The sequence below is a fragment of the Pyrgilauda ruficollis genome, unplaced genomic scaffold, assembly GCF_017590135.1.
Source record: "Pyrgilauda ruficollis isolate IOZ18807 unplaced genomic scaffold, ASM1759013v1 scaffold62, whole genome shotgun sequence".
NCBI classification, from domain to species: Eukaryota; Metazoa; Chordata; class Aves; order Passeriformes; family Passeridae; genus Pyrgilauda; species Pyrgilauda ruficollis.
Window position 1 is genome coordinate 1,085,685 of NW_024527933.1, and position 23,521 is coordinate 1,109,205.

General features: G+C 51.9%; 4 protein-coding genes, 1 long non-coding RNA gene and 2 other non-coding genes across 9 annotated transcripts; 5 read left to right on the forward strand and 2 right to left on the reverse strand.

Annotated features, from left to right (window-relative positions):
- The first annotated feature begins 672 nt into the window (after positions 1-672).
- PPP1R26 (protein phosphatase 1 regulatory subunit 26) lies at positions 673-6,932 on the forward strand. The gene has a single exon (XM_041483935.1). It carries the CDS (start codon positions 730-732, stop codon positions 4,672-4,674), a length of 3,945 nt encoding a protein of 1,314 aa, XP_041339869.1. The 5' UTR covers positions 673-729; the 3' UTR covers positions 4,675-6,932.
- Positions 6,933-9,089: 2,157 nt separating this feature from the next.
- On the reverse strand, positions 9,090-10,028 carry CUNH9orf116 (chromosome unknown C9orf116 homolog). Its single transcript, XM_041483999.1, has 3 exons — positions 9,835-10,028; positions 9,690-9,768; positions 9,090-9,550 (listed from the first exon to the last, which is right to left on the reverse strand). Exons 1-3 carry the CDS (start codon positions 9,897-9,899, stop codon positions 9,350-9,352), a joined length of 345 nt encoding a protein of 114 aa, XP_041339933.1. The 5' UTR covers positions 9,900-10,028; the 3' UTR covers positions 9,090-9,349.
- A 10-nt stretch (positions 10,029-10,038) lies between these two features.
- On the forward strand, positions 10,039-11,690 carry MRPS2 (mitochondrial ribosomal protein S2). Of its 2 annotated transcripts, none has more exons than XM_041483997.1 (4): positions 10,039-10,148; positions 10,229-10,294; positions 10,428-10,557; positions 10,821-11,690. In XM_041483997.1, exons 1-4 carry the CDS (start codon positions 10,121-10,123, stop codon positions 11,362-11,364), a joined length of 768 nt encoding a protein of 255 aa, XP_041339931.1. In that variant the 5' UTR covers positions 10,039-10,120; the 3' UTR covers positions 11,365-11,690. The 2 variants fall into 2 exon arrangements, with proteins under 2 accessions (XP_041339931.1, XP_041339932.1); XM_041483998.1 differs by having other exon boundaries at positions 10,050-10,148; positions 10,232-10,294.
- A 575-nt stretch (positions 11,691-12,265) lies between these two features.
- LOC121362468 lies at positions 12,266-15,688 on the forward strand. Of its 2 annotated transcripts, none has more exons than XR_005956505.1 (4): positions 12,266-12,534; positions 13,045-13,153; positions 13,852-13,932; positions 15,518-15,688. It is a non-coding gene; the product is annotated as an uncharacterized LOC121362468 (long non-coding RNA). The 2 variants fall into 2 exon arrangements; XR_005956504.1 differs by having other exon boundaries at positions 13,852-13,893.
- On the forward strand, positions 13,400-13,534 carry LOC121362500. The gene has a single exon (XR_005956512.1). It is a non-coding gene; the product is annotated as a small nucleolar RNA SNORA17 (small nucleolar RNA).
- On the forward strand, positions 14,125-14,258 carry LOC121362506. Its single transcript, XR_005956518.1, has one exon. It is a non-coding gene; the product is annotated as a small nucleolar RNA SNORA17 (small nucleolar RNA).
- A 1,284-nt stretch (positions 15,689-16,972) lies between the features above and the next one.
- Positions 16,973-23,515, reverse strand: DIPK1B (divergent protein kinase domain 1B). The gene is made up of 5 exons (XM_041484000.1): positions 23,365-23,515; positions 20,861-20,995; positions 19,559-19,666; positions 19,262-19,438; positions 16,973-18,742 (listed from the first exon to the last, which is right to left on the reverse strand). Exons 1-5 carry the CDS (start codon positions 23,425-23,427, stop codon positions 17,930-17,932), a joined length of 1,296 nt encoding a protein of 431 aa, XP_041339934.1. The 5' UTR covers positions 23,428-23,515; the 3' UTR covers positions 16,973-17,929.
- Between the last annotated feature and the right edge of the window lie 6 nt (positions 23,516-23,521).

A 23,521-nucleotide genomic window follows, 5' to 3' on the forward strand; every position in this document is an offset into this window, starting at 1 on the left:
TTGTGTGATCCTTTGCTCTCTGAGGAGGTTTGTGTCCCACCGTCCCAGATGATGGTCCAGGTTTCTCCACATCCACCCATCCTGCACCATGTGGACACAGCCAGTGCTGCTTTCGTTGGAAAACTGAAAGCTGAGCTGCATGATCCTTAAAAAGGGCAGTTATGCCAAAGGAAACAACAAGCAGAGTATTTTGCTGAGTTCTCCACTCCCGCTATGAAAGAATTCCTTGAAATTGTTCTTTCTCTCCTGCCACAAAGTTTTCTGCAGAAGTATTCAGGCAACCTCAGTGCAAAGAGGATTGCACACACCAGTGCACTGAATACCATCACAGTGGGTCCTTGTGGGTCTGGGCAGTGCATCATTATTTGGGAGCACATGCAAAAAGGGCTGGAAAGCACAGGAAGAGTTTCAGAAGTGAATTACCTGAACTGGATTATGATTTTGCCAGAAAATACTACAAACCACAAATGATGAGTGCTCTGCCTTATCCCCAGTGGCAGTAGTGACTGATTTACCTGTTCAAGTGATGTTGAGGAGTAATTCCTGTGATTATCTGGCACAGGAGTTCTGAGCGTTAATAATTTATAGTTTATGTCACCAGGATTATTACATGGAATTTCTAGAAGGCACACGCTTAATAAATATTTTCATTTTTTAATTTGTTTTAGGATGGAGGAGAGACCGGTGTGAAAATCTGTTCCATCGTGGACTTTGCTGTGGTCTGCTAGAATGTTCCTTATGGATGCTCCTCCTCTGGTAGCTCTTCAGACAAAATGGGAGTCCTTTGGGCCAGCAAGGAATTGTAGATACCCCGTTTGCTTCCCTGAATCCGACAGCAACGTCACCAGAACCTCGGTGAGCGCCAAAGTTCAGGTGATCATAAACAACCTGCAAAGCCAAGAGCCTGCCCTGGGTATGAACAATGAGTGTGGCTGTGTTAAACAGAAAAAACAGAAGGGAGAAAAAGGCACCAGTACCAGAGTCACAGCCAGCACCACGCTGCTGCGGAAGCATCCTCAGTACACCCAGCGTGGGTGCCCTGAGGATTCTGATGGCAGCGCAGTGGAAGGGAATGTAGAGTTTGAGACTCTCCTGCTCGATTCTGACAGCGACGATTCTGTGGACCGAGGTATAGAGGAAGCCATCCAAGAGTACTTGAAAACAAAAAGCAAAAGTGCCCAGTCGTTGCCGAGGAATGCAGAGCGTTCTGAGAATGTGAGCAGAGACAAAAGGTTTAAGAGAGAGTTCTCCCAGAACAAAGTGGCGAGTAACCTCCTCCCTGTGCAATTCAAAGCTGAGATGCTCTCTGAAGAGTACCTGTCTGACCACCTGGGAATTGGGAAAAGGCTCCAGCCTGCTTCCCCTCAGAGCATCAGCAGCGATGACTCCTTTGAACAGAGCATACAAGCTGAAATAGTGCAGTTCTTGAATGAGAAGAAGCAGCAAGAAATTAGTAAATGTATTACCGAGGAGGATAAAAAAGATTCCCATGTGAGATCTGTCCTGAAATGCAACAAAGAAGCAACAAGCAGAACAAACTGTGGTGCTCTAAAGCAAGGTTGTAATGCGCTGCTCCTGAGACACCATCCCAAGCTGCAGAAATCCAGCGCCCAGTCCAAGTGTTTGCAGTCAAAAATCCAAGCAGAGCCCAGTGATTTGAGCCAGGTGAACCAAGCATATCTAGAAATGGCCACTGCCAGCCAGCCCTGGCTCGTGGAGCAGGATGAGGGAAGTGGAGCTCATTACTGGGAGCCAAGGGAAGCACTTACCACGGAGAGCATGCACACATCTGACTCGAGCAGCGACGATGGCATCGAAGAAGCCATTCAGCTTTACCAGCTGGAGAAAATCAGGAAAGAGGCAGGTCATGCAGCAAACTGTGTCCCTTTGCAGAGGGAACCATTCGATCCAAAGGGTATGGCAGACATTTCTGCCAGCCTGACAATTAGCTCCACAAAAAGTGCCTCACCAGAAATCCATAAAAACCCTATAAGCAACAAGAGAAAAGAAGTTAATTCCAAGCCAACGGGATTACAAAGCACCAGCAATGACTTTAATAAGCTGTTTAAACCACTGAAAAAAGCCAGACATTTTGCACTTCCAGAAAACAAGATTACTGCTTGTGAGCTCACATTGCAGGCCTCTTGCAGAGCAGACACATCTGCAGAACTCATGTGTGCAGAAGCTATCCTGGATATTTCCAAAACAATCATGCCATCCCAAATGGGAAGTGACAACAAATCCCTCACTGCAGACTCCTTCTTTTCTCCCCAGCTTCTCTCGTCCTCCCGTTGTGAAAGTGACAGCAGCCTTGTGGACAGTGATGACAGCATAGAGCAAGAAATCAGAGCATTTTTGGCTCTGAAAGCACAGTCAGAAAACCTTGGAACAAAATCTCCCAGCCTGTCACGCTCCATCCAGATGCCTTTGCCTTCTGATCCAAACAGCCTCACCGGGACCCTTGAGCCTGCTCTGCCCAAAACACTGAAATTATCCCTGAGTCGGAAAAGGAGGCTTAAAAGGGAAGGCAGAACAGCAAAACAAGGGGGGTCAAAACTACCTGAACAGCTGGAGACAGGACTTTTCCAGCCAGGTCACTATTCCAAATTCCCAGTGCTCCAAGAGGAGCGTGCCGTGAGCAGCCCCACAGAACTCCGGGATGCTCAGAGTAATAAAGACCCAAGGCAGCAGCAGCTGATGTCTCCCAAATTGTCTGGCTCTGATGGCAGCAGATGTGTGGCCATGGACTCTGTAAACCCTTTCCTGCAGGTTCAGAGTAGCACAAGAAAACCTGTGAAAAACCCAATCCAAACCCCAGAGAGGGAGGGATCAGGTGATGAGAGCAGCTCTCTGGACAGTGATGAGGACCTGGATAGTGCTATCAAGGACCTGTTACAGTCTAAAAGGAAGTTAAAGAAGAAATCCAAGGACCAGAAAGCTCAGTGCAAGAAGAAGGTCAGATTCAGTGAGACAGAAACTCAGCTGCTGGATGACTTCAGTAGCCTCCAACAAAACGAGTGGAAATGTAAAAATCCCTCTCTGCTAAAAAGCTGCCTCTCAAAACCTAGGAAAGCTGTGAGGGAGAATGCAGTCAGGAACCCTCCAGACAACATCAAACTTCCCAATGACAAGCCAGAAACCGTGAAAAACCTTGAGTCTAACTTACAGCTTAAAAAAAGCAATAAACCTAAACCAGTTTCAAACCAGCGGGGGACTAAGAATAGAAAATGTGCTCTCCCAGCTGTGTCAGATGCCAGTGACAGCAGCTCAGTGGACAGCGATGACAGCATCGAGCAGGAAATCAGGAGGTTTTTGGCAGAAAAGGCTAAAGATTCTGCAAGTAATTCAGAGATGCAAAAAGGTGATGCAAGTCTGGACCTACTTAGAGCGACCAAACCAACTGCTAATAAAGGAAAAGCAAAGCAGCAGCCAGTGGAAAATGAGCTTGACCTGGTGCTGGGTCAGAGTAAAAAGACTGAGGTGGTTCAGCAAACTGAGGAGGTGAAGAACTCTCAGAGAACAGAAGGGAAAAGTGCAATGTTAGCTGGCAGTGGAAAATGTTCCTCTGCAGAGAATGTTCCTACTACTGGTCAGTCAAAAGCTAAGCAAGGACTGGGGGGGTTCAAAGGTGGTGCTGCTGAGGAGTTACCTGGGAATGCAACAGGTAAAAGGAATGTCCGTAACACAGAGCCCCCAAAACCCAGCAGAAATGAAGGGTGCAAAGTGAGAAAAGTCATGAATGCAAAGCCCAGATCTAAAAGGAAGAATACCTTCCAACTAAAAATCTCAAGTAAATTTATTGCAGGTCTGAAATACGCCCGGGACAGGAAGAAGTCAATGCTTTTGAACAAAAAGCAGAAAGCAGAGCGTGTGCTCAGCCAGAGCAGTGCCTCGGGAATGGAGGCAGCTTCCCAGCTCACACATGTACTTAACCCCTTGCCAAAAGGGGAAATTACACCAGCAATAAAAGAACCCAGTTCTTCTCAGAAACTCATTGTGGGAGGGACGAGTCCCCATGTAGCAGAAACCTGTGCAGGAGCTGAGTGTCTGCAAGAGGCAGCTGAGGGTTGCAGGAAGGCTGATGCTCCAGGGGGTCAGTCCCACTCCAGCCTTCCCTCACAGGAATGGAGTCTGGCAGCAGGAAAAGCTGATAAGGTTTGCAGAGGAACCTCCAGAGCTCCAGAGAACACCCAGATGTGGATCAAAGAAGGAGATATCCACCAAGGCAGCTGGGCTGACTCCACTGCATATCCCCCACACCCTGAGAGCAGTGTGGGAAAAGCAGATAAAGTCAGCAGAGAGCCAGCTCAGCAGAGTGCTCAGGTGGACAGTAAGGGAGGGAACAACCAGCTGGACAAGAGGCCAGATCCAAGTTTAGCTTGCCCAAGGCAGGAATTCAATGTGACAGCAGCAGCAGTGCATGATAGTGGAGGAGCCTGTGCAGATAACAGTGTGCAGATGTGCATTAAGGAAGAAAAAGTTGACAGGCAGGGAAAAATTCAGGTATCCAGCCCCAAAATGGAAGGAAAAACACCTGTCCTGCAGAACAGGGAAGCTGCTAGTGAAGTGCACCAAGGACAGGAATTTTTAACCAAAACCTGTGCAAAATTTACTGACCTACCTGCAGGGGACTGCCCAGGTTCCCTCTTGGAAAAAAAGATTTCAAATATGTAAGTACTTTTTTTTTTTTTTTTTTTTTAACACTAGCAGTCTTTTTATAAAATAACTGTGATTGTAATTACCTTGATAGAGCTTGAGAGAGGAAAGGAGAGGCAGTGGAAGATGCTGATACCTGTATATCATACACACACTAATGTGAAAATAATTCTATTTAACAGGGATATCACATATAGACATTCGTAGCTTTTGTAGAATTTTGTAAATTATTTAAAGTGCTCTAAGGAAATATTTTTTATAATGATTTCTAGGGCTTGCATTCCTACAGGATGCTGTAGTTACTGTAGATAAGATATTGGCTAATCACACTTTAAATTATGAGGCCTCTAATTGTCTCTCAAAGGGAAACCTGTTTGCGCACAGAATTTATTTGGGAGCCTGTTCAGAGATCCTAGGAAAGCACAGCCTTGGATAGCAATGCAGATGTGACACTGGCCACATCCCAGCTCAGGACAACCCTGTGGGGTGAGTTCTGCTGGAGCTCAGTTTTCCCACCCTGAGGACTGTGGGATGAGGTCCCTGAGCAGAACTCAGCTGTGGGTGTGGAGATCCAGCCTGGAAGATACAAATGCAAATTCAGGTAAATCAAGTGGATGGCTCTGTCTGCACCTCCTGTGCAAAGGGATCTCAGCAGCTGCTCAAAGTCCTTTCACATGCCCAGAACCTCCTGCTAGCAGATGATTCCAAGCACGCTTGCAGTCCAAGACAAGTGAAGGAGTGTGTCTATTCAGACATGATTTCCCTGGATTTCCCTGGATTTCTGTACCGTCGGGCCTGCAGGGCTCAAACAATTCCTGTTATTCTCAGATCTCTCCTTTTGATGCCCTGCAGTTACCTAGTGATGGCTTTTGGATTCCTGAATGAACTTTCTGGAACTGAGTGCCCTTAACTTTCCTTTTTCAGAAGCGATTTTTAAAATGTTACATTTCTGTGAACTTTTCACTGACAATTTTGGTGCAATAAAGCAAAGCTGGGTTTGCTGTGGGAAGTCACAACACAAACGGATTTTTTCAGCCACGGATATTTTCAGCACTGTTCTTTCTTCAGGCTCTTTCTCTGCCTCCGTTTCCAGCAGCCAGAATAAAGCAATTTTTTCACTACTATCTTTTTATTTGTACTGACTTTCAACGGGATTGAAGTAGCACATTCACATCACACACGCAAAAAAGTGCCCCCACACTGGTTTCGCTGCAAATTCAAAAGGTGTAAATTGGAGCTGTTGGCTCTTTCATTTTCATTTTTGTGTTGTGAAGTCCTTGGAGGAGTTTGTTCTCACATCTTGTCCCTGTGAATTGATCTGATATTCTCTTTGTCTGCTCTTCTGCAGAACTTCTCAGCCAAACCACCACTTAGCATCACTTTGTTTCTCAGTCACTTCAGGAGTCTTCCTCCAGGCTGGCCTTAAACTTGCAAAACGGAGCAAAAGCAGCCAAGACTGGATCCAGAATCCCGTGGTGTCCCTGGTGTGATGCAGAACGTGGGCAAAATACGGTGTAGCATAGAGTAGTGACTGTGGCATGTAGAGAAATAAACATCCTTGGTGTGTTCATGCTGTCGTGCAGCTACGTTTGAAACATGTTCCTAGTGCTCACTTGGCATTTCTGACTGTCCAGCCACCTTTCTGTAGCCCTGGGGTTGGTTGGCCAGGTTGTTTAAAGGTCAGTGTGTTAACTCATCTCCATTTTGTGGTAGGATACCTTGGAAAAGTGGTTTTTCCTTAGCTCAGTGCCTGCACTCCCTCTTCACAGGTTTATCTTTTGCTCTGCCTTGATTCCGTTTGCAGGATTTGAGCCTTTTGTTTGGAATAGGTCAATAGGCTGGTATTTTAAACTAGAAGTTTTCCAAGTACCTTGCTTTAAAAGGATTAAACTGTATACTTAATTTTCCTAGAGATGTTGGAAGCACTCTGTACTGTTTGTATAAAAAGCTGAATGTTTCTTCTCAAAAGTTTTCAGTAAATCCACATTAAGACTTCAAAGGTGTCTCGTGCCCCTGTTGCTGTGTCTGTGTCCTCAGTACCTGATCCACTCCCAGTTAAAATGCAATTCCAGTTACCTTGTGCTTTAAATAAAACCTTATTTCAAACAGCACTTTTTTTTATTTTAATTAAACTTGATTTGTATATAGGAACTGGTGTACATTGCTGAGTTTCTAATGTTTAATAAATGGGGTTCTGCCCATGGACCGTGCAACTGGAGTGTTCCTATGGTTTGCGTCATCATCTTGAGTGAGTAATAATTTCTGTGTTTCCTCTTCTTCCCTCCTGACTGAGGATGTCATTAATTCTTTGTAACAAAAAATGAAGGAGGAGAATTTACAAAATACAAAGGGGTGGCTTTTGGGAGGTGAGAATGGTGCAGAACACCAAGAGTTTTCTTTCCTGGTGTTTGTGGTCGAGAGGTGGAATCTTTGCTTGTGTAATTAAATGTCAAGGAGCATCTCTGGGATTGAACAGCCAGGCTCCGGTGGCAGCGTCCTCACCTTGGCCCAGTTCTCATCACTTGTTCAGAAAAGAGAAGTCTGGTGGTTTGCAGCAATAAGAAATCCCTCTTACACATCACTAAAGCTGAGCAATAAAACAGATTATCTTGAGCGGCAATAAATTCCCACACGTGGTACCAAGGTTGGGACTGCAGCCCGAATCTCTCAAGGCTGAATCTTCATAAAAGCAATTCCAAAAGCAGATTTTATTTCCTGTTCATCGTGCCCATGAGAGCCCCAGGGAGGGCACAGAGCGGGCCCAGACTGCACAGCCCTGCTACTCCAGTGCCAGCTCTGGGGAGTGTCCAGAAAACCCCTTTTTTTCCATTACTCCCACCCTGCTGAGACACCAATTAATTATAATTATTGCAGTAGATACATGGAGCCATAAACCCAGCTCTTCTAAAGCTTATTAAGTTACCTTTTTTTAATGAGTGCTGGTCCATATTTTAAAAAAATGCACAATTCTAATTTTTCTTTCCAGTCAGAGCACAAAGCTTTTGTTAATTTAGATACTAAGTGCTTAAACCACTTGGTGTTTTTTATTATGGCTCTGGTGAGTTACAGATCCTGGCTGCAAAATTACTGCTTCATTTTTTACCCCAGTGACTGGTTTTGGGTGCTTTGGGAACAATCTTCAAGGATCCTCAAGGGACAGCAAGGACTCCCTTAATATTTTTATTCCCAGGTCTTTGCTGCTATTTTAGGAACACGTGTTTTGACATGTAGCTGCTCTTTATACAAGGCAGGAAGATCCCTTCTACATTAATAAAAGAAATAAAATTTCTTTTATTAATGTAGAAGCTTTTAAATTGTTCATCCCTTCAGCTGGTGATAGTTCAGCCTCACATAATTCTATCTGCAAATGTGAAAATCTTCCTTTCAAAAGATAGAGCAGAAAGAGATTGATTCAGGTAGAGACATTTTTAGAATGATATTTTGAATTTGTACAGGCATTTCTTTTTTAAAAAGTGCATTTGGTCTAACCTCTGAACACTTAGATACACTGCATGCCAAACTCTTCAAAGGAACTGGTTTCAAGAATAAAATTAAAAGGGAAGAAATTGAGGCAAGAAAGACGACGTGGGTGTTTTCAGATGGAGTGGGAAAATATGTGACAGAATCCACTCTGTTAATATTTTTAAGAGGCAGCCTCATCCTTAAATTATGCCACCTGCAGAAAAATCTGTGGATAAAAATATATGTAACATTGTCACAACTATTTCTATTGATGCAGCACTTTGTTATTGTCTCATTTCAGGAGAAGAAAGGGAAGCTCTAAAGAAGCTCCAGGTATTGTCTAGAGTCTGATACCAGGATCACAGCAAATGGAAGAGGGTTGCTTATTTATTTTCAGATGTTAAAACTTTGAAATGTTAACTTTTCAGGCCCATTTCTGCTCAGTTTATTTACCTGTTCCAATTTTTGGGTTTTTTTGTGTGTTTGGAGCAGAGGGAGATCTACCCAGCTCTTACCACATGCCACAAACAGGGAATGTTTCTGACATGTGAAGAGTGTCAATTGCAGTGGTGTTTGGACATGTTACACTAATTATTTATATTTTTTAGCAAATATTTTGAATAATATTATGCTCATTTTATGTTCTGTTACACCTGTAAGGTGGGACTGGTTTTCATCCATAAACAGGCGGAGTAGTTTCTCTTAAAAATTCATTTTTAAGCCAAAAATGTTCAGGTGTTTTTTCAGTGCAGTCACTGTCCAACTGATGCAGTTTCTTTGCCTGTACCTACAGTTGTTCCAATAAAACTTTAAAAAAAATTCTTTTTGATTACTTGTCATTATTTGAATAATTTCTTAAAACTTTGTAGTTTGGAGAGAGAAGAAACAACTTTCCGCAAGAAATCCAAAGAGTTAATGAATACCTCTGGAAAACCTGCAGATTGATTATTCATTAAATAGTAGAGAAGCAGTTGAGATCTTAATTTTTAATGATAAGTAGTACATAAGGCAAGAGTGTAAAGGATCATTAGTGACAGAGAAGGGGATAAGGGGATAAAAACAGAATTTATGTTGACCTAGTATTTATATGCTGTTGATAAAATTAGGTAAAACGCTTCACATGAGCTACCTAACTGACATTTAACCACATTAAATCTTCACTATATTACTCCTAAAAAGATTCCCTCTGCAATCTAGCGGGTCCGTTTAGGATCGAGGCAGACAAAAGCTGCTACAGCGGCTGGTCCCTGCAGTGCGAGGGGCCGCTGGGGTTGTAGCTGGGGTGGAAGTCCAGGTGCTCGTAGGCGGTGATGAAGGTGTCGGGGCCGGTGCAGTGGCTCTTCTCCAGCGACGTGTTCAGGCTTTCGTTCCTGCACATGCCAAACCTGCCCAGATGATCCGAAAACTTGTGCGGGAGGGTGTGGAAGGAGCTCTGCGGGGGCGACAAAGGGTACGGTGAGGAGGGGAGGGGGGGGTTAGGGATGTTTTAAACGCCAGCATCGACAACACCTGCGTGCAGCGGCACGGACGCGGCTTTGGGCAGTGTCCCCGTCCGCCCGGGGTGCTCGTACCGGCAGCTCGTGCACCGTGGGGGCCCTGCTGCCGTAGGTCTGGTTGACGGTCCGGAAGCGGGGGTGAGCCGGCGGCTGCCTGCGGGGGGAGAGCACAGCTAGAGCGGGCAGCGGGCAGCGGGGCCGCGCCCGGGCCGCCGCTCACCCGTAGCCGCGGTACAAGGTGAGCTCCTCGAAGCGCCGGGGCACGCCCGGGCTGGGCTGGGCCATGGCGGAGCCGCCGCGCCGGGCAGGGCCGGGCCGGGCCGCGGGGACCGAGCGTTACCCGGCGACCGAACGCGGAGGGCGGGGAGCGACCGCAACCGCCCCGAGGGCGCGCCCGCCCCGCCCCGCCCCGCCTCGCCCGCAGGAAGCGGAAAGCGCCGCTGACCTTCCCCCCTCTCCTCCTCCTCCTCCTCCTCCGTCTCCGTGCCCTGCGGCGGGCTCGGAGCATGGCGCTGCCGCGGCTCCTGCGGGCAGGTGAGCGGCGGGGCCCGGCCCGGTGCTGCCCGGAGCGCCCCGGCCAGCCCCGTGTGACCCACGGTGTTTCTGTCCCGCAGCAGCCCCGCGGCTCTACAGCACCGTCCCGGTCCCGGTCCCGGCCCCGGCAGGCAGCCGGCCCCGCGGTGAGTGCTGCCGGGCACCCCTGGCACCCCGGCCCCTGAGCGATGCCACCGCAGCAGCCGGGCACGGGGCATCCTCTCTGCAGCCCCGGCTCGTCCTCCCAAACGCAGTGAGTATTTGTTTCCCCTCTCTCAGCTGACGATGACAAGCTGCTGACAGAGCCTCTCAACCACCCCGACTTCTTCAGCGTGAAGGAGCTCTTCACCCTGAAAGATCTCTTTGATGCTCGGGTGCACCTGGGCCACAAAAAGGGATGTCGGCACAGGTGAGTGATGCTTTTCGTGACCCAGTGCTTGTTGACATCGGGAATGCTTTGCCAGACCACATCCGCTGGATTGGTCTGAGCCTGGAGTAGGGATCCCCAAAAAGTGGGCGCTGGGAGGGTGTGGCAGTGGGACAGACACTGGGTACACAGCCAGGAGCAGGAGCGTGGGATGGTTCCTGTGGGGCCCACATCCAGAAACGCTCGATGCCTGCCCACCCCATCCCCGTGTCCCCCCCCGTGCCACCCTCCCGCTGTCCCCGCAGGTTCATGGAGCCCTACATCTTCGGCTGCCGCCTGGATCAGGACATCATCGACCTGGATCAGACCATGCAGCACCTGCAGCTGGCCCTCAACTTCACGGCGCACGTCGCCTACCGCGGGGGCATCATCCTGTTCGTCAGCCGCCGGCGCCAGTTCTGCCACCTGGTCGAGAGCACGGCGCGGGCGTGCGGGGAGTACGCGCACACCCGCTACTGGCAGGGCGGGCTCCTCACCAACGCCCACGTCCAGTTCGGCCCCGGCGTCCGCCTGCCCGACCTCCTCGTCTTCCTCAGCACCCTCAACAACGTCTTCGAGCCGCACGTGGCCATCCGCGACGCGGCCAAGATGAACATCCCCACGGTTGGGGTGGTGGACACGAACTGCAACCCGTGTTTGATCACCTACCCCATCCCCGGCAATGACGACAGCCCCGCGGCCGTGGAGCTCTACTGCAGGCTCTTCAGGATGACCATCATCCGTGCCAAGGACAAGAGGCGGCACAGCGAGGCCGTCGAGGAGCTGCGGAGCAAAGCCGAGGGCAAGTAGAGCCCCAGGGGAGGGCTCGGTGCCTCTGCTCCGCCTGCACGGGCTGGCTCTGCATCCAGCACCGGCTCTTGGCACGGCTGGCTGGCTGGGAAGGGACCCCCAGTCCTGTGCAGGGTGATCCCACAGAGGTCACAGCCACAGAGGGTCTCTGGCTGCAAAAAATCGTACAGAGCAATGCAAGGGAAAATGGAGCCGGGCTCCTGTCCTTGAGTTTGTCACTGTTGCAGGGAGGTGCAGCTGTCCTGTGGCTTTGCTGGGCTCATGATCTCACCTGAAACCACTTGTATCTTGTGTCTGTTCTTAGCAAATAAAGGGATTTATCTCTGTGTTCGTTTTTGTGTTTTTCCCTAGTGGAATGGGATGGGGAGGCTGGCCAGGGCAATCAAGGCAGTGGGAGGGAAGGGATGTCCCCAAGCTGGGGATATTTCAGCGTGGCTGATGCAGGGTGAGAGGGTCCCCAGGGGGGGTCAGAGAGTCCCCACTTTGTCCTGGGACACACTGGGAGCCCAACCTTTGCCACCACGGGCGGTGGGGGACTCCAGGAGCAGCTGACAAAAGGAATATCCATCCCACAGTAGCCTCGTGTCTCCATGGGGGGCACTGGAGCAGTCCTGGACAGGGCTCCGTGTCCCAGTCCCGTGTCCCAGTCCCGTGTCCCATCCCGTATCCCAATCCCGTGTCCCAGTCCCGTGTCCCCTCCCGTGTCCCAATCCGGTGTCCCATCCCGTGTCCCAATCCCGTGTCCCAATCCCGTGTCCCGTCCCGTGTCCCCGGCCGCGGTTCCACCCTCGCCCTCTCCCAGCTTTGGGTCCTCCCGCCCGGTAGGGAGCGCTCTCGGACGGAAGAGCGAGCGCGCACGCGCGCCCGTTCCCCTCACTATATAAGGGGGAGGTGAGGCGGCCATCGCCCTTTCTGCGGGCGCGGGGCAGCGGGAGCGGAGGTTCCGTTGTGCCTCTGAGGGACCGGGACTGGATCCTGAACCGGCCTCGGCCTCTCCCGGCGGGGCCAGCGGGACGCCCTGCGTCCCTCAGGCGCAGGAAGCCGGTGCAGGTGGAGGCGGCTCCACCGCTGCGCCTTCCCCCGCCATGTTGTGGCGCGGCTCCCTCAGGGCCGGTGCCGCTTCCCGCCGGCCCCGGCCCCGAGCGGCTGCGGCGGGAGGACACGAGCGAGGTGAGGCTGGGGAGCGGCCCTTCCCCCGCGGCCCCGAGGCCAGGCCCGGCCCCGAGCGGCCCCGGGGCTCGGGGGGCTCCGGGAGCTGCCACGTGCGCTGCAAAGCCCGCAGATCGTGGGATATTTGGCGCTGGAAGCCAAATCTATCTATCTATCTATTTATCTATCTCTGGCCTTCAAATATGTAATTAATATATTAATTTTATATTAATAATATGTCCCTATATTGTGAACCGAATATTATTTTAAGGGCTATTTACATATATATATATATCTGTAATATAAAGCATACACAGTTGTGTGTATTTTAATAAACCCCACTGAAGAAGGGAAGAAAATTTGGGGCTTTCAGGAAAATATTTTCAAATATTTCAGTAGCTAACATGACTTCAGTAGATGTCCTTCTTGTAACTGTTGTAATTCTCTGGTTCTCAGTTCAATGGCATGTTTTAAAAAAACAGTAGTGCTTAGGCAATTATTAACAGTATTTTTCTTTTTTTCTTTCTTCAGCCTGGCAGTGGACAAAACAATGAAGTGACCAGGATGGTGTGACTTCAGGAATGAAGGGTGATCCTGCAGGAAAGGGCTGCCCAAGCAAGCTTCAGCCACCTTGCTCAGTGTAAGTGCAGTGTTACCTGTGCTGTCTGCACGTGCAGCAAATACCTTGGCAGCACTGCTTTCAATTAGGTGATTAAGTCTTCTTTTAAATGTAACAGAATCGGGGAATGGTTTGGATTGGAAGGGACTCCTTCCATGCTCCCAGGCTGCTCAGAGCTGCATCCAGCCTGGCCTTGAACATTCCAGGGATGGACATCCACCCATAATTACATTTTTTCGGTCTTTTGAGGTTATTTGTTCCCCCCAGGCTGCCACTGGCGTTGCAGAGATGGCTGCTGTGGCATCTTTTGTGTCAAAGAGTGGCAAGAGAGACCCAGGCTATGTTCTACGCTCGTGTGTTCTGCACCCCGTGAGCACTCAGAGTGATTGATAGCCTGACATCCTTAATTACCCTGAATGAGACAGGGGAAAACCAGCTCCGAGCTGCTTGGAATGGGAGATCTGCCTGATCCAGGATGGGAGCTTCTGTTCTCTGCAGCTGCACGTGGCTCTCTGGTCCTGTGGGTGCCACTTGTGTTACAGAGGAGTAAGTGGAAGTGATCTGTGAAACCACGTGGCAACGCTGGGAGTTCATCCCATCCTAAAATAAAAACATTCCTTTGCTGTTAACTTCCTCCTTTTACATCCCTGCAGCACCTGCAGTGTAACCAGGCTTTGGGCTGTGTCTAAAGGCTCTCCATGTGTTTGTCCCTTTTCCAGAGGCAGCCCTGAGCCCAGGCACACCAGAGGAGCCCTGCCCAGGTGAGCTGCAGTGCTGGGAGCTGCCAGCTCCTGTTGCAGGTGAGCTGCAGTGCTGGCAGCCCTGCCCCAGCTCCTTTTGCAGGTGAGCTGCAGTGCTGGGAGCTGCCAGCTCCTGTTGCAGGTGAGCTGCAGTGCTGGCAGCCCTGCCCCAGCTCCTTTTGCAGGTGAGCTGCAGTGCTGGGAGCTGCCAGCTCGTGTTGCAGGTGAGCTGCAGTGCTGGGATCTGGCAGCCCTGCCCCAGCTCGTGTTGCAGGCGTGGCTGCAGTGCCACCTCTGTGTCATTCGGTGGCAGACAGCAACAGGCGATGTCTTCCCTGGTGCTCTGAGCCCTGTGAGCTCTCAGGATTGCTCAACAACCTGACACTTGTGTTCTTTTCCTGCTCTCTTGCCTTCAGTGGAGGGAAGGGAATGCCTTCAGGGGGAATGGAGGAGGATGGACACTGTCCTTCACTCCTTCCCTCCATCAGGGACACCTTTTGCTGTGCCAGGTTGCTCCAAGCCCTGTGCACAGGTGTCCCCATATCCAAATGGTGCTGTGTGTCACTGTCCCTTCTTGAGGGACACCAGAAACAGCGAGAGCAGCTCTGGGCACGCAGAGATTGTGACCCTGAGCTTTGCAGTGAGTAACTGGCACTGCTAAATGGGAAACCTCATTAAATGGCCATTACAGGGCCAAAGGGGCCTCAGTGGTGCAAAGTGAGCCCTTTAATTGGCAAAAGCCACTGGCTTTGGAAAAGAATGTTAATAAGGTTGTGGGGTTGTGGTTATGTATGAGGATGTGGCTCTTTTATTGAAATTTCTTGACTTCTTTTAATCTGCAATCTGTTTGGGGTTTTTCATCAGGCTTTCCTCACTCCAGGGGTCCTGTGTGGGCACTGAGTGCTAATGAGTGTCTTTAGAACTTCCCTGTGTGAGGCACAGCAGAACCATGGACATTTTCCTCATGGCATTTACTGGAACTGCCCTTCCCCAAGCAGCACTGCTGGGCCATGGATATTGCTTTACTGAAGGAAAAACTGCCTCTCAGCTGTGGAAAATGTGAATGTTTCACATGAAGTGGTTTAGAGAGAAATTAAAAACTCTCTGCACATAGCTCAGCCCTTCATCATCAAGGACTGGTTTATGTCATTGCTTTAAAGGCTGGAATAAGCCCAGATTTTTTTTTCCCTGCACTATTAATAGCTTGGCTCTGCACCAAGGTTGGCAAACTCACCTTGGATTTTTAAGGAGTGATGGAATAACCCAGAGCAGGCTCCAGCTATCCTGCTCTTAAATTATCCCTTTCCTAAACTCCCCCAGCCAGATCTTTTTCCAAAACCTTTCTGATGTCATGCCAAAGAACTTCTCCTAAATTTGTGCCATGTCCTTCTAGACTGAAGGAAATCCCTGTCTAAAAGTTTCCTTGTGAACCCTGCTAACAGAACCTTAAAATGTGATTTCATTTTATATTTCATCTTCATTTCCTCTGGGATGTGAAAAATGTTGGGACAATCCCAAGACAATGAGGGCAGCAGAGTCTGGAACACAAGGGTTAATTAGCTCATTAGTATTCACCTTATTGCTCCCTTTTCTTGCCTGTTTTTCAACTTTTCTGACATCCTGGGCCTTGTTTTTTTATTTGCAGATTATGCCTTGAGCTGCAGAATGTCTGACAAACTGAGAACTGGTTGGCAGCATCCACGTCTGATGGCTTGGAGATTCCTAAAACTTGATCATCTGTGTTTTCTCTACATGGTTAAGAAGGATTTAAATAAAAAAAAAACCAAAAACCTAAATAAAGATGCCACCTACAAGACTGCAAGGATTATGCTGTGTGTTTGTAGCACCCCAAGTAATGCTATTTTTTAACCATTCTAGGATGTAAGACTTTGTGGATATGAGAATTTAGGATTGTTTTAAAGTAATTTAAGGTTTTACCTCCATGCCCTTGGGCACAAAGGGGATCCAGTGAGATCATGTGTCAGTCTTGGAGTGTCCTGGCTTTTTTTCCATCTCCTGTGGGGAATCTGGAGGAATTTGAGTGTAAAACAGCTTTGCCTTCACTCATTTCTCTCCTGTATCTGGGAGTGGTTTGTAAGCTGCACTCTGCTTTTTATTAGTGATGAGCAGAATTCCTGGGAGTGTCCAGGGCCACGGGGGCGTGCTTTAATGGAGCAATTGTTGTCACAAGTGACTTAATTTCAATTAAACTGTCAGGGCCTGGTCTCAGCTACATAAACATTTAGATGTTCATGTTCTGATGTTGGGGAAACTGTTTTCCTCCACTTCTCCAGGTGCTTTAATACTGCTTTGAGGGAACAGCAGGGATTTAGTGGGAGTAAACAATGGAGGGAAAGGAAGAAAAATGCTTTTTCTGCCACCCTGAGGAGGGGAGTTTGGCAGGGGCTGGGATTCCTTTGCTGATGGCAGGAGGAGATGGATTTGTCAGGGGAGCTGTTGCCATGGGGATGCAGGACAAGGGAAGAGGAGCCTGGAGCCTCCCTACTGAATTCCAGTGAATTCCAGCCCTGCCTTTCCCTCCTTGCAGCTGAACCTGCACCTGCACACGGGACCTTGGCAGAGCCCACACCCAATCCAGGCTGAGGAACCCTTCAAACACAATCCCTGGGAGTGCTCAGCTTTTCCATGGATAAATCACATTTCACAGGCCACTCCTCAGCAGGGAGCGAGCTCTGGTGGCTCTGCTGGACACGGGGCACTCCTGACACCAAAAAGTGCCCTGTGAGAGGTGATGAGGATCCTAAAGAACCAACAGAAGGGAAATCCTGATCTTTCTCCCCAAAGGGCTCCTAAATTTGCAGCCCTGGTGCCGCAGTGTCAGGTGTATTTTTATTTTCTGATTGCACATCAGCTGCACGCTCATTTCCCTAAGGAATTGTTGGCAGGAGAAGCAGCACGTGCTCCAGCAGCAGGAATATGGCTGTGCTGGGAACAGAGCAACCTTGGGGGAGTTTACCCAGCTCTTCCTCCCTGCCCAGAGCTGGAAGATTGCTATAATTGAGCATTTCAAGGAAACAACTGTAGTTGGAGCCCTGGGAGCACAGACACAGCCAAAAAAAAAAAATGTCTGGAGACCTGCTAAAAGCTTTGCCTGGAAATTCATTTTAATAATGAGAGAAGCACTGGATTATTCTGGTATTAACCTTCAACCTCTGCAGGGCAAGCCCAGCTTAGTTTTTGGAGAATTAAACGGAGGGGTTGGCTTATCCCTGCTCTGAGTGTGGTGGGCAGTGACACCCGAGCACAGGAAGGGGTCAGTTCGTGTTTAGCCCTTTGCCTTTAAGCCATCCTTGGCCTCGGCCGCTTCCAGAGCGGACACGTGAGGGAATGGCTTGTGCTGCCAATTCCAGACTGGGGCAGGAGCAGCTGGGGGGAGCCTCTCACAATTCACGGCATCACCGGCAGGGTCAGGCACTTAAAAACGGAACCAGAGAACCGCCACGATTCTCCACGGTGCAACAGACAGCTGATCTGCTTCCTGTGTGACAGCTGGAGCTGACGGCAGATGACTCAGACACTTAAGGAGAGACTTTTGAAAGGGGAAATCTACCTTTTCCTCCTTTTTAGATCACAAACAAGCTGGTACTTAACAGGCTGCTGTTTGGCTATTGATGGACGGGTGTGATTCACGTAAAGCTGTTTATTTACATCAGAGCCGTTCCTCAAAAGGAGATGTGACAAGTACAGCATGAATGATTCATTCCCATCGCTTTGCTCTGCTTTCCTGCTCATCAAGGAACAGTTTGATGCATCCAGCTGGGCTCTGCTTCCTTTCCATGTCTTCTTCCTCCCCCAAAGCCTGCTCAGCCCAGCTCCGTGTCCCAGCTCCGCTCCTGCCGAGCCATCCCTGATCCTGCTGGGTGGTGCAAGACATGATGCTTGGTTTTCCATGAAGGAGAAGGGGCTGCAGCTCTGCCGAACTCCCTGTGCAGGGTGTGTTTTTCCTGGGGGGGGAGAGGATGGAGAAACAGGCCTTCAGCCCTTGGACCTCACTCCAAGCTCATAGATTGGAAACTCCAGGGCCGTGCTTCCCCCGTTAGGAATATTTGGTGTTGGAAATCTTCTTCCAGAGCAAGGTCTTGAGGTTGTTGAGCACGAGGGAGTGGTGCACTTCCATCTGGCTGGCCAGGCCACTGAGGGTCATGCAAGTTCGCAGCTGTTTCTGCAGCTCTTCCTTCAGCTCCAGGGGAGCTCCGTAGAGCAGATAGTCCTGCAGCAGCCCGCACACCTTGGCCAGGTTGGGCTGCACCACGTCACTCTTGCACTGCTTCAGGAGCTTGTCACACGTGGCCGTGCAGTCCCGCCCGTAGGTGCAGTCCCCGTTCTGCTCACAGTGCCGGCCCTTGAGGAAGCCTCTGATTGTCATCTCCGTCGCCACCTTGCGCAGGTTGACCATTTTGAAGTCGTACTTGTCGTTGTAGCCCACGTTCCTGAGGCTGCTCTCGCAGATGTAGAAGTTCCCGTAGGTCCCGTGGAAGATTTCCTCCACGAACTCCAGGAGGCCGATGGCGATCTTGGCGCGCCGGGGCCAGGCCGGCGCGAACCACTGGTGGATGAGCTGGTGGGCAAGGGAAGGCAGCAGGGACTGCAGGAAAGGGGGGACATCCACCCCGTAGAGGGAGGTGTGGGGGATCTTCTCGGTGACATAAAGGTCCCCGCAGTGCCCCAGCAGCTTGGCCGTGTGCTCCTTCTCGTGCAAGGAGAACATGAGGAGGAACTCGTTGAGCTGAAGCAGCGCCCAGATGGATTTGGCCTCTGCCAGGGACACCTTCCCATCACGGTTCACGTCTGCCATGGCGATGATCCGGCTCACCAAGGCAGGAAGAGATGGCTGATCCCCCAGCTTGGACTGCAAACAGCACAAGAAGTGGCATCAGACACTCACAGCTCTCCGTGTTTGGGTGTCACATCACAAAACCGAACTGGGGGCACAAAGAACTGAGCTGGGAAGAGGAAGAAATGGTGACCCTCTAGAAAATCCAGTGCCACACCATGTGAGGGCAGATCCAGCTCCAGCAGAATTTTGCCAGCCTCAGGGCTGCTCTAAAGCATCCTGCCAGAGCTGCTACCCCACCACTGCTGCAGAAGCCCCAACAGGGGTAACTACCAGGGCCACCAAATCAGCTCTGCCTAGCAGAGATGCCACCCACAGCCATGGCACAGCCACCTCCAGGGATGCTGCTACTGAAATCTCACGGGTAAGAACTCATTTCCTCCACTAATTAGTGCATGGCACTGGCACCCAGCAGTGGGTGGGGGGCATGGGCAGGAGGAGCTCTCGTTCAAAGGGAAGGAAAACCCCAGTTGGTGTTTCTGACTCACAGGAGCCATCCCAGGGCTGTGGGATCCCACAGGGCCCTGCACTGACCTTCAGGAAGTTGAGGAGCATTTCCTTGAACTCATCCATGGAGGTTCCCCGGGTGGGTTTGTCGAAGAGCACCACGTCCCTCCTGGGCACAGAGTCCGGGCGGCTGTCGGCCCTCAGGGCTTCCCCGATGCCACATTTGATGATCACCTCCCTGTCCCTCCAGAGCCCTCTGTAAACCTGGAGCACAGGGACAGCAGTGGAGGGAGCTGGGTTCTGGTTTGGCATGGGCAGAGGGGGAGTTGTGCAGGGTTTGGTGCTGGTGCCCAGCCCTGGCATGGGTGGGGGGCACAGACTTACCTGCTGGCTGGGGGAGGACGAGAGGCAGTGCTGGAACAGGAGGCTGCGCTCCTCACACAGGTCCTTGCATGTGGAGCCAGAAATGATCCCTTTCTTGTACTGGTCACACTGGGGAGGGCAAGCACAGAGAGGAGCTCAGTAGAGACAGATTTTTACTGGCCCTTAGGGATGGCTCAGTGCCTTTGGTGTGGTGGGGCTGGGCTGGCAGGGACCCCTGTGCTGCTGAAGGGACCTCAGGGTGCTGTTGCTGCAAATCCAGGGGCTTGAGAGAAATTCCTGGCTGGGGGAGAGGGCAGCGTGGAGTTGGGTAAGGATGCACAGGCTCAGGCTGCTCAGCAGACCAGCGGTCCCTGCTGTGGAGCAGGCTGGCCCCAGTCTAGGGGGTGGCAGGGACAGGGACAGACAGTGGCTCTGATCCATGGCCAGACTGGAGCTGGAGACACCCCTGGGCAGGAGAGGCTGCAGCTCTGCAGCTCCTCACAAGGGCACGGCAGCCTCAAGGCTGGAAGCTGGAGCTGCAGACATTCACTGCATCTTTTCCCTTTTTTTTTCTGCTGTGGATGGGAATTAACCCTTGGACCTGCTCACAGGGGGCACGGCCAGACACGGTGCCTGGAAGCCCCAGCTCCGAGCAGGAATTAGCGCCCAAGACCCCGCGGTCGGAGTCAGGCAGAAAATCAAATTAAACGATCGTCGCTGTTGTTATGGCAATTCCTGCCTCCCTTCTCTGCTGAGGGATTGATCAACGAGGCTTGTTCTGACACAGCCCAGCTCCCCCTCCTCGCCTGGGCTGGGCTGAGACCTGCTCCCACACCAGGGGCACACACAGCACTCCTGGGGACATCCCATGGGGAACACGGAACACGCACCACACTGCAAACCCCAAACAGAGCAAGGCACCACACTGAGCTCTGCTGCTTTAGGGCTCCTCAGCAGTCACAGACAGGTACCATGGACTGAGTGCTCTCCTTTTCCTCCTGCTCTGCAGAGTCCAGAGGGGACTGGTGCGATGCTGTCCCTGCCCACAGATCCTGCTGCCTGCCCTGACGTTCCAGCTTCATCTGCACAGACATGGATCTGCCCACGTCTGCCCTGGCCGCTTCCCTCTGACACCTCATGGAATTGGTTCACTGTCACCCTGGCAGGGTAAGGTCACCCCTCCTGCTCTGAGCTCCGTGCCATGTCGTGTCGGGGACAGCACCAGGGCAGCAGCTGCCAGGAGGGCTCCTCCTCCCAGCTCTGGGGCTCCCACAGCCAGCCCAGCAGCCCAAAGAGGAGCCACGGGGCCGTGCTGCCACTCACGATGATCATCCGGCAGACGTGGCCGCGGCACAGCTCGGAGTAGGACGAGTAGTGCATGTAGGCCACCCAGCTGCCCACGAAGATGCCCAGCCACACCACCAGCAGGTACTTCACCTTGATGCCCGGGAGGCGGCCCTGCAAGGGAAAGGAAATGCTGTTGAAACCCTTTCTGAAGTGCAGGGCTTTGCCCAGGGCAGCGGCAGCTGGCCAAGGACGGCTTCTGCCACATAAACCGACCTGAGCGCTGGGGAAACCTTCAGCATTTTTTATATATATTCATCAGTCTCTTATGCAACTCCTGCTGCAAGTAGGTCACTTAAAATTCCCTAAAAGCAGGGGGATTACCAGGCTGGGCTGCGAGGAGCTGGATGCTGTGCATCCCCTGGAGCCGTGGCCACATCCTTCCGCTCTCCTGCCCTGTGCAAGCCTGGGGTATCCCGGTGGGGCTGCAGGAGCTCTGCTGCTGTTTGGGGGGGACCCCTCTCAGGAGAACCCCCCCTTTACAAAGCCCCACAGGCAGGGGAAGCTCCCAACAGCAATTCCACGTGGGAGTGGGTGAGTAACAAACCTGGGAGCTCACAGGTGATGCTCTGTGCAAACAGCTCGGAGGCTCTCAGCAGGATTTTGGTTTTTTGGCTTTGTTTCCTCCCCCCTAACCTGGCACAGCAGCACTGCTGCCATCTGGCCTCCTGCAAGAGAGGCTGCTCACCTGGCTCGTGTAACGGAGCAGATCCCGGCAGTTCCAAAGGGCAGGGAATGAATCCTTGCACTAAACAAACCCTTCCACCCCTTTTCTACAGGTAATTCTACAGAACCCTCAGCCTTTGACCTCCTCCAAACCCTCCTCCCTCCTCACGACCTGCTGCTGGGATAGGGCTGGATCTGAGTGGGTACAGCACCTTTAAAACCTGCCAGGGATCCTCATTTAGTCTTGTAGCCCAAAACCGCTCCCCAACTCCAAAATGCTCCTCAGCCCCTTTCCAGAGCTGTCAGGGCTGTGGGAGCCACAGGAATGGGCAGTGAGGGTGAGAGCAGGCAGGTCTGCCTCGAGATCATGACATTTCTCCCATTAATTGGAAACCCTAAAGTGTGAAGAGGGCTAGGGTGCCCAGCTTGCCTGTGAAGCAATGGCAACGCTAATTAACGTGAAATTAAATTAAAGAGAAACTAAGCACAGCCAGGACTTGGCAAAGACAAAGTGTAGGTGGCTGCTCCTGTGAGCTGAGAAACAGCTCATGGCCCCGAAGTCAGACACTCTGAGAGCCTGAGATCCCCCCCAGCACAGGAGCCCCCCAAAACTGCCCAGGGTGGGTGTGTGAGGCCCCCTGCCCTCAGCAAAGGGGCTTTTCCAGGAACTTCCCACTAGAGATGTCTTGGAGAACCCTGGAATAGCCAAAATGCCACTTTTTACTTATTCTGACTTAGAATCCATCATGTTCCTGGGGCAGAAGGGGAGCCAGGACTGCTGCCTGAGCGTGGCATGGGAAGCTTTGGCTTTCCCTAAACGGTGGAAAGAAAGGTGGGAGTGGGGGATGCATTTTAATGAGAGGTTCCCCTGAGATATGCTTGGATTTTGGATTTTGAGGGTTCCTCCAGCGCCTCAGTCTCAAGGCACAGGGGTTTCTCTCCCCATTGCCTTCCCTGCACTGAAGAGCGTTACCCTGTGAGAGTTGCTGTGTTTAGTTTTAGAGTGACTCTGGAGGATATGAAAGTGACTTTGGGCTGGGGCTGACTTCAAAGGCAAAATGGATGCAGCATCAACAAAATCCTGCTCCATGCCTGTGGCTCCCCTGGGAACACGGGGGTTGTTTCACAGCACTCCCAGCTCTGCACCCACCTCCTGCCAGCACCCCCTGCCCACCGGGTATCCCCTCCCGTGTCCCCCTCCGGGATAACCCCTCTGCTCCAGGATCTTTGCCACAGTCAGGCTTTCTCATCCCACGGCTGCAGAGAAAACCCCCATTCCAGCATCCCTGACATCCCTGGCTCTAGCATCCCTGGAGATCTGAGGGAGGTGCCCGGCCCCTCGGAAGCTCAGAGATGAGAAGAGGAGGGAAAATGAAGAAAGAAAGGGAAGGAGCCATCCCTGCCCTGCTGCATCGGCGGCTTCACCCAGCGCTGCCTCCTGGGCTGCCCCGGTGCTCCCAGGCTCGGGCACAGCGGAGCGCGGCGCGGGTTATGCAACCTCTGCGGCCGCGGCTGCTGCTCCAGACCCCCGGTGCTGCTCCAGACCCCCGCTGCCGCTCCAGACCCCCGCGGTGCCGGTGCCCGGCCCCCAGCTCCTTGCACCGGCGTCGGGGGAGCCGAGGCGGAGCGTCCCTTTGTGCACGGCCGGTGCCAGGATGCGGAGACGGGCATCCCCGAGCCCGCATCCCCCATCCCAGCTCATCCCCCCGGCCAGGCGCATCCCCGAGCCCGCATCCCCCATCCCAGCGCATCCCCCCGGCCAGGCGCATCCCCGAGCCCGCATCCTCCATCCCGGCGCATCCTCCCTCTGCCGGTACCTGCAGGCCCTTGGAGAAGGGGCAGAACAGCACCAGATGCACCAGCCGCCGGATCCTCCGCATGCTGCGGGCGCCCCGCGGCCGCGGGCCTCAGGCTCCGGGGGGCATGGCCGGGGCGGCCGCGGCCCCCGCACCGCCGCCGGGGCCGGGGGGGGCC

Coding starts and splice junctions, on each gene's coding strand:
- PPP1R26 (XM_041483935.1), top strand. CDS start 730: ATGTTCCTTATGGATGCTCCTCCTCTGGTAGCTCTTCAGACAAAATGG.
- CUNH9orf116 (XM_041483999.1), bottom strand. CDS start 9,899: ATGGCCCAGCCCAGCCCGGGCGTGCCCCGGCGCTTCGAGGAGCTCACC. Junction 9,769..9,834: donor ACCTTGTACCGCGGCTACGG/GTGAGCGGCGGC, acceptor CTCCCCCCGCAG/GCAGCCGCCGGCTCACCCCC. Junction 9,551..9,689: donor CCACGGTGCACGAGCTGCCG/GTACGAGCACCC, acceptor TCGCCCCCGCAG/AGCTCCTTCCACACCCTCCC.
- MRPS2 (XM_041483997.1), top strand. CDS start 10,121: ATGGCGCTGCCGCGGCTCCTGCGGGCAG. Junction 10,295..10,427: donor GGCAGGCAGCCGGCCCCGCG/GTGAGTGCTGCC, acceptor CCCCTCTCTCAG/CTGACGATGACAAGCTGCTG. Junction 10,558..10,820: donor AAAAAGGGATGTCGGCACAG/GTGAGTGATGCT, acceptor CTGTCCCCGCAG/GTTCATGGAGCCCTACATCT.
- DIPK1B (XM_041484000.1), bottom strand. CDS start 23,427: ATGCGGAGGATCCGGCGGCTGGTGCATCTGGTGCTGTTCTGCCCCTTC. Junction 19,667..20,860: donor ACGTCTGCCGGATGATCATC/GTGAGTGGCAGC, acceptor TGCCCTCCCCAG/TGTGACCAGTACAAGAAAGG. Junction 18,743..19,261: donor TGCTCCTCAACTTCCTGAAG/GTCAGTGCAGGG, acceptor TGCTGTTTGCAG/TCCAAGCTGGGGGATCAGCC.